Source organism: Aplysia californica, unplaced genomic scaffold, assembly GCF_000002075.1.
Source record: "Aplysia californica isolate F4 #8 unplaced genomic scaffold, AplCal3.0 scaffold00074, whole genome shotgun sequence".
NCBI classification, from domain to species: Eukaryota; Metazoa; Mollusca; class Gastropoda; order Aplysiida; family Aplysiidae; genus Aplysia; species Aplysia californica.
In genome coordinates, this window is record NW_004797344.1 from 952,132 (window position 1) to 960,084 (window position 7,953).

The window sequence follows — 7,953 nt, forward strand, 5'->3', positions numbered from 1 at the left end:
TATAATTCGCTCTTTCTACAGGTCGATTTTTTCTTGTATTAGTTGCTTGCAGGTTGGCTCGTCGAAACTTGGCGTCAGATAACTGCTAAATTTTTTAAGACTTAATGACTCTTGTTTGCCTTTTTTATTTAGATTCTAGTCGAATACTTATTTGTAGACTTTCCCATGTGAATACTGCAGGCTTCCAGAATTCAATATCATGTTCTTTCAAGTTACACTCTTTGGTTGCAGAACAATATCTTTATTACGTGTTTACAAACAAACACACACACGCACACACCCACACACATACATACATACATACACACACACACACACACACACACACACACACACACACACACACACACACACACACACATACTCACACATACACACACGCACACATATTTACACGCGCGTACTCTCTCTCTCTCTCTCTCTCTCCCTCTCTCATTTTCTTTGTTGTGTTTTGTACAGTATCTCTTCCTCTCTCTCTCTCTCACTCACTCTCTCTCTCTTTCTCTCTCTCTCTCTTTCTCTCTCTCACCCTCTCTCTCTCTCTCTCTCTCTCTCTCCTTCTCTCTCTCTTTTTTACTGCCTTCTCAGTAGCCTATATCTTGAGCCTAGAATATCTTTGCCTTAAGAATGCAACAGGAAAATACAAATCCACTTATTAAGAAAACCCTTTATTAGATCAGGGAAACCCATGAAAAGTGATGGGATATAGTTTAGGTCATTTAGAAGGTTGGTTTCAATCCTGCCTGTCAGAGCCAACCCGGGCTGAGAGGGATACTCGATAAAAATCCTCCCTATACCTGAGAATCGAACTCAGTTTCTCTGAAGCGCAGCTGCTACACCATGGGTGCTGGTTTTATATCTTTCAAAACCTGCGGCCCCATGTATAGATACAGAACAAACGCGATGTGTTTTAAGTGTCTCTGAACTTCGAAAGCTCTAATCAAGACGTCTAGTTCATCTACATCCCAAGAGCTGAGTATATCAGCAAGGGCAGCGTATTTCACAATGCCGAGACTTTTACACACATGTCAAGGTGATTTGAACTCCCTCAAGCAACATTATCGTACGCTAAGCATCTCTCCACTCACTCCAATCTTCGAGTGCATTCCAGCTCAGTGCCATTTGAATACCAACTGCTGATTAATACACCAACAGCGCGTTTCTTGTCGCCACGTCTTCGTAGTTACGGCAGTAGAAAAATGAGTCGTTATCACGAGACGGGGGTTTATGTGTCATTGGGGAACGCGAGATAGCCTTACAGTACAACTGTCCTTGGAGTTGAAGAGTGCAAGTCAGCATCAGGAAAGGGGAAGATAAATTAATAGTGATTGTATCTATTTAGGAGCGGGGAGAGTGGTCAAATTACCTGATCACATTTATGTCATACTGGATTTTCTGCATAAAGAAAATCTCCGTCGATATCTGCATGTCCGTCTTTGGGTACATGACTCCCTCTCTCGCTCTCACGCTCCCCCCCTCTCTCTCTCTCTCTCTCTCTCTCTCTCTCTCTCTCTCTCTCTCTCTCTATCTATCTATCTATCTATCTATCTATCTATCTATCTATCTATCTATCTATCTCTACAAGAGTTAACCATGGCAACAAGAACAATCAACAGATCTACAATGTCCAGTATTTTGCAGGTACTTACATCCTTTTACACAATTATTAATTGACTGCTTTGGAATATTAAACATCCCTTTCGCAACTAACGATTGATTACATAATACATCACAATCTTTAACAGCAACAATAGTGCTAAAAATATAATTGTGGTAGACTTAAATGTGGTGCATATTCTAAAAGTCTACTTCATTATTATTCTGAAAGAAAGAAAACTGGTGTCTTCAAGACAGAGGCCATACATAACGTCGGGAGAAATGAGATATTGTCTGAACTTGACGAGGTTATTTTAAATATATTGGTGTAAGCAAACGACGAGTAACAAAATAGCCATTTTTATATGATTTAGGTTATTGTCAATGGCCGAGAATAGTTAATCTGTATAATCCAGAAAATTTACCAATACAATCCACGTTTTTGAAGAAAAAAAAAAAGAAAGTATATGTGAGAGTGGTTGTCTTCAAATTTAAAATAGCGACATTTCAAACCGTATCCGTACGACAATCGTTTTTCTGGGAGCCAAAGAAGGAGAGAGAGAGAAAGAAAGAGAGAGAGAGAGAGAGAGAGAGAGAGAGAGAGAGAGAGAGAGAGAGAGAGGGGGGGGGAGAGAGAGAGAGGAAAGAGAGAGACAGACAGACAGACAAACAGACAAACAGACAGACAGACACAGAGATTGGGAGGGTGAGGATTGAACGTGGTTCTGGAAAATGATATTAATAGCAAAAAGCTATGTGGCGAGCCAAAATATACCGTCAGCATTTTCACCCAAGAGATCAAACGCTCTGGCAAGTTGGGCACTGGCCCCTAAGGCAGGCGAAGACAATCAGGGTTGGTGGGCCGGCGAGACTTGTTGCCAATTCCCTAAAGATCGTGGGTCATTACTGGCGATAATAGACGATTTCGTGGGGAAATCACTTACAGAAGTATGTCGTGGGGGAGGGTGACTAATGTTCCCACTGCCCTTACAACTGGTCACAACCGGTTTGTAAATGAAAGTTGCCTGCGAAATGTTTTTTAAAACCTAAATAACCAAGCTACCCCCCCCCCCCAAAAAAAAACCCACACAAAAAACACAAAAACAACCCAACAACAAAAAGCAACCCCATAACAACAACAAAAAGCAACCCCATAACAACAACAAAACATCAACAAAGAACAGCAATAACAACAGCAACAAAAAAGCAACAACGACAAAAAACACCTCACAAAACAAACCCAACAAATATAGTAATATTATTCTACCGCAGGCTGTTACAATGTCTCTCTCAGTATCTGTGTGTATGGTATGGCTTTTGCGTCTAGACAAATAACCTTAAGGCAGTATGCTTGATACAGCTTGAAAAGGGCAATGGACATAAAGCAATGAGATTGTCCATGTACCACTTCAGATCTTGACTTCCTTAATATGCTCCAGAAGAGAGACAGAGTTAATACGTTTGAAATCAAGGAAGTTGTAAAGATGTGTCTTACTATAATATTACTGATGTTATAGGGATCTGTTTATTATTGTATCGATTTCTTGAAAGTTAAAAAAGTAAGCTCGGATGGCGGTTTAAGTCATAATCACAGTATCTAAAGTGAGAAAGAAAGACTTCCGTACAATACAACATCTAGAAATAAAAGTAACACGCCATAGAGTAGAAAGTGATTATTGTGCTCCAGTAACTAGTTTAGAATAAGGCGATGGTTTCAGAAGAACCCTATAAAGTACACACGACAGACAACTGCCACCATATCACACGACGTCCAACTTTTTTAAAAAGTTACAAATCGCACGCAAAAAATAGAGAAGCTCCATAAAACACTACTGTGACTGTTCACAAAAAATTGGAGCCAAGTAAAGAAAGACTGAAAAATTCCTGCAAATTGGGGTAACCGGCATGACAATTCAATTTCAGCACGAAAGTATAGGCCTTTAATTTAGCCAAATTCGACAGAAACCAGCAGCCGAAGTTGGGTTCGGAAATAGACAAAGACTTCAAAGAGGCAACTAACAAGGTTGGAGGAAGGAGGTAAAAAAAACCTGAGGGAGTGGGAGTGAGTGGAACGTCCTCTAACTGCATTTGGTCTGCCATTTCGTATTATTGTTCCCCGGCGACGAATGGATAGAGCCCAGGAAACAAAATCCCTTTTTACAGGGAACCTGATGCGAGAGTGTCTAAACTCGGCTAGTGCCTTGTGCGAGTAAAATGGCACTATTTGTTTCATGATGCTTTCTACATTGTGAACGAAGAGTGCGGTGAGGAAAGAGAGAAAAAAAAAGAAATAGCACTGTAACGTCTTCCTTACTGTAGGTTTTTTAAAACAAGGGGGGGGGGGGGGAAGGGATGTGTGGAGGGTAGCTGGCGTCTGGCAGGATGCAAGATCTGATGTCGCTTGAGGGTTGTTTTTTTGGGTGTGTTTTAGTAAGAGTTTTACGGCACTTGCGACAAAATAAGGTCATATAAGTGCTGAAGATTAATGGTGTTACAAGAGAGTAACAAACACAAAAAAGGAGGGGAGATAAAGACAATATATTTTTTTTATAGGAAAGAAGGAGCAAACCACACCAGAAAACCTGCCAACCACCCACGTGTGAGTTTGATAGCGTATTAAAAATACAGGAAAGAAAAAGAAAAAGCAGCACTTGTTCTTTAATTAGCTTGTAAACATCTTCACTATCATTACTTAAATCCCCGCAACAACAGATAAATAGTGAACAGGCGAAAAGGACAACAACAACAACAACAACAACAACAACAACAACAACAACAACATGATAATAATAATAATAATAATAATATTAATAACATATTAGACTAACAGATTTTCATCTAAACAATCTTTTTTTTTTACACCAACATCGATACAGTTTACATTATATTGGAGGCGGCAGGCTTTTACTCTGCCAGTCAAGGCCAACCTGGCCTAAGAGGGACACAACATCCCAGGAGAAAGACCGAAATACTTGATAAGAACTGTCCCCACTCGGGAATCAAACTCGGGCCTCCTGTGTTAGTTTTACGAGCTCGTAGTAAGAGTTTTACGGCATTTGTAACACCATTAGGTCATATTATAAGTGCCGAAGATTAGAGGTGTTACAAGAGAGTAACAAACACAGAAAAAAGGAGGGGAGATAAAGAAGACAGGTGTTTGATAGCAAAGAAGAAGCGAACCATACCAGAGCACCCGCCAACCACCCACTGTCTCCGGTGTGCGACAGCAAAGCGTCTAACCGCTACACTACAGAAGCCTGTCTCTTAACTTCCTGAACAAACGCATACACACAAAATCGCAGGCCTATAATAATATATACACTTAAAAGAAACAAACAAGCAGACAAACAAACAAACAAACAAACGTTCATAAGTGTGTGCCTTAATTGACTGTGCACCGGCTCTCCCCTCTCTTCCCCCAAAACAAAACATACACAAACACGCATCATTGTTCTCTATCGCTCGGGGGGTGAATTTCCGAACAATTCCGAAAACATTTGTGATTTGCTATGACGTCACCGAGTGGTACTTGAATACCTGCCGGGAACACCCACTCAGCTACCATTCTGTAAACAGGGCTTTCGGCCACAAGAAGTGCTCCCGGTAATGTAGACGTCCTTCGAGACTCGAGTCATCCAACTAAGAAGGGTGAATTCTCCTCGGATGGTGCTATATCATTATACGTTCTAGGGTCACTTAGTTCGACTTCATCGATCATCGCGCCATGATACGGAAACTTAAAAGCGTTTGTGCTTATCCTACATTTACTTTTAAAAATCTTTTTAAAAAAATCATGTTTATCTATTTCAAACATACACTCTCTCTCTCTCTCTCTCTCTCTCTCTCTCTCTCTCTCTCTCTCTCTCTCTCTCTCTCTCTCTCTCTCTTCTATTTTTCACTCTCGCTTTCTTTCAACCCCCTCCCTCCTCTCTCTCCCCTCCTCTCCTCCTCCCCCTCACCCTATCTATTTCTATCTTTCTATCTCTCTTTCTCTCTATCTCGCTATCCCTCTCTCTCTATCTTTATACCCCCCTCTCTATCTATCTATCTGTCTATCTATCTATCTATCTATCTATCTATCTATCTATCTATCTATCTATCTATCTACAAAGATATATATTTATATATATAGAGAGAGAATATTATAGGTTTACCGTCTCTGTTGACGTCGTGGTCGGGTTATTTGAGAGACTGGGCATTATACTATAACGACCGACTCTAATAGGGCTGCGGTAATTCTAAGTGGGTGGTTAGTCATGAAAACTCTCCACAAACATTCATCTCGTTGGCAATTCAAAATCAGTAGTTTGATAATAAAACTGTAGTGGAACGAAATACCGTGACTCAATGTGAACAAAGGATTGTGGGTGTGGTCTCTTATCTTCCCTAACTGTACATGACACAAATTCATTGAGCTGTACCTACTTGTGCGTGTGCATGTGTCAAAGCTCAGGTTTCCTAACGTGAATGGCACTGCCAGATCAAGCCGATACCAGTGTGAGTGTGAGTGTGTGTGTGTATGTGTGTGTATTTGTGTTTGTGTTTGTGTTTGCGTGCGTGTGTGCGTGAGTTTACATCTGCAAGTGCCTTGGCTGTTGGAGTTAGAGTTTTATGCCACAGTGAGTCAGCATGATCAGAACAGACATAGCTACATAAACTACTAAAAACAAAAAAAGAAAAAAAAAATCGTCAACAGAGTAACCAGCAATATACCGATTGTGAGTTTGCGGATTTGTCTAAGCACTGAATAAGATATTAGCGGGGTTTTTTTTGGTTTTTTTTTAAGTAATGAGAAGTACATCGACACAATTTATGGTCATTTAGAGTTGGGAAAAAGTAAGAGTGATAAGCAGAAACAACTTGGGGAAAGGAAATAAAAAAGACCTACCAGTGGTACCCTCCAATCACCCACTGGTACAAATGTAAGTATGCGTGTATTTAAAAAAACTCCAAAAGAATAGAGCGAGGTTTACGGAATACTCAGGAAAAAATATGGGAGATTAGGGTAAAGAATGTTTGTTTAAAACACTACGTTAACTCGAACGAAGAAGAGTCCTCGGGTCTGTTTTCGAAATAGCATTTGGGAATATATTATTTACTTGCGCAGAAATAGTAAAAATTCAGCTTATAGACATCGTATTATTGCTCAAATATCTATAGAGCGAAAATAGTTTGATCGTTGGGTCTATTATTTACTACTCTGGTATGGATGTCTTTATTAATTTTTACTTGTGTATTTGATAACACACCATCATCACCAAAAATACCTGCAAGTTTCCATGAACTTTGGTTTCTCGCTTTCTAACACAGTACACTTTGTGTTGGGTTCAGCATTGAGTTTTGTCACCCCCAGCCCGTCCCAAACCTCACGGGAAAAATTGATAAACAACAAAAAAGACAAATAAATGACATAAGATTTTTTAAAAAGTAAAACCAACTTACAATCCCCCAAAACCCAAAACAAAACAGAATGCAAAACAAACACAATCCGTAAAAACCTGCAGAACTCACCTGCCAACTGCCTTCCATACAGGTCTGGGTATGAAATAAACCCTTTTTCCGTAGTGGCCGTGACGTCACCATGCCAGGGGGTGGGAGCGTCTCCATACTCCATGCCTTGGGAATTTCAGATTTTTTCCGGTAAGGCATTTTGGACGACGTTATTGTGATCTTCCTCATGGGGACAATCGCCAGACTGCGACAAATGTTAAAGCTGAATTTTTTAACACCTGTACAGGTTCGAGGTTCAGAGTCCCTTTGCGGTGTCCATGACGACGGTTTTTGAGAATTTGTTCAGTGGGAAATCGGGAACGTCTAATCAATTAGCAACAACACAGATAAGACGCTCATTCTGTTTCAATGTCTTCTTTCAATATCTAAAAAACGAAAAATAAAAAACAACTAAAAAACCCAGTTATGTTTTAATCCATTGGAATGTTTCAGAACAGTTATTGTCATTGTTTTCATTGTTCATTTTTTCCTTTAATAATATTTTTGATAAGCTGATTGATAACCACATCTGCCTCGTGTTCTACAATAGTCGCTTGTTGTCAGCACACGTCACTCAAACACGGGGCAGGACAGACGAGTCCTTTAACTTGAAGGCGAATCAATTAAACAGCAGGTTACAGAGTTATTGTGAAAATCACGTTCCTGGGTTGAAAGGTCCATATTAATTATATACCGACACATAAACACACAGACGCGCACACACAAACAAAAGTACGCGCGTTTTTATTCAGACCCTTGTGAGTGGATGTGTGTGTGTCTGTGTGTGTGTCTGTGTGTGTGTCTGTGTGTGTGTCTGTGTGTGTGTCTGTGTGTGTGTCTGTGTGTGTGTCTGTGCCTGTATGTACA

At 40.2% G+C, this 7,953-nt stretch overlaps 1 protein-coding gene across 1 annotated transcript in view; it reads right to left on the reverse strand.

Moving 5' to 3' along the window:
- The window catches only part of LOC101857936, a gene marked incomplete in the record, with an annotated part of 95,305 nt that extends 87,410 nt beyond the window's left edge, over nt 1-7,895 (reverse strand). The window contains 1 exon segment of the mRNA XM_013080089.2: nt 7,108-7,895. Within this exon segment, the coding sequence (XP_012935543.1) occupies nt 7,108-7,275 (168 nt within the window).
- Nucleotides 7,896-7,953: the final 58 nt, after the last annotated feature.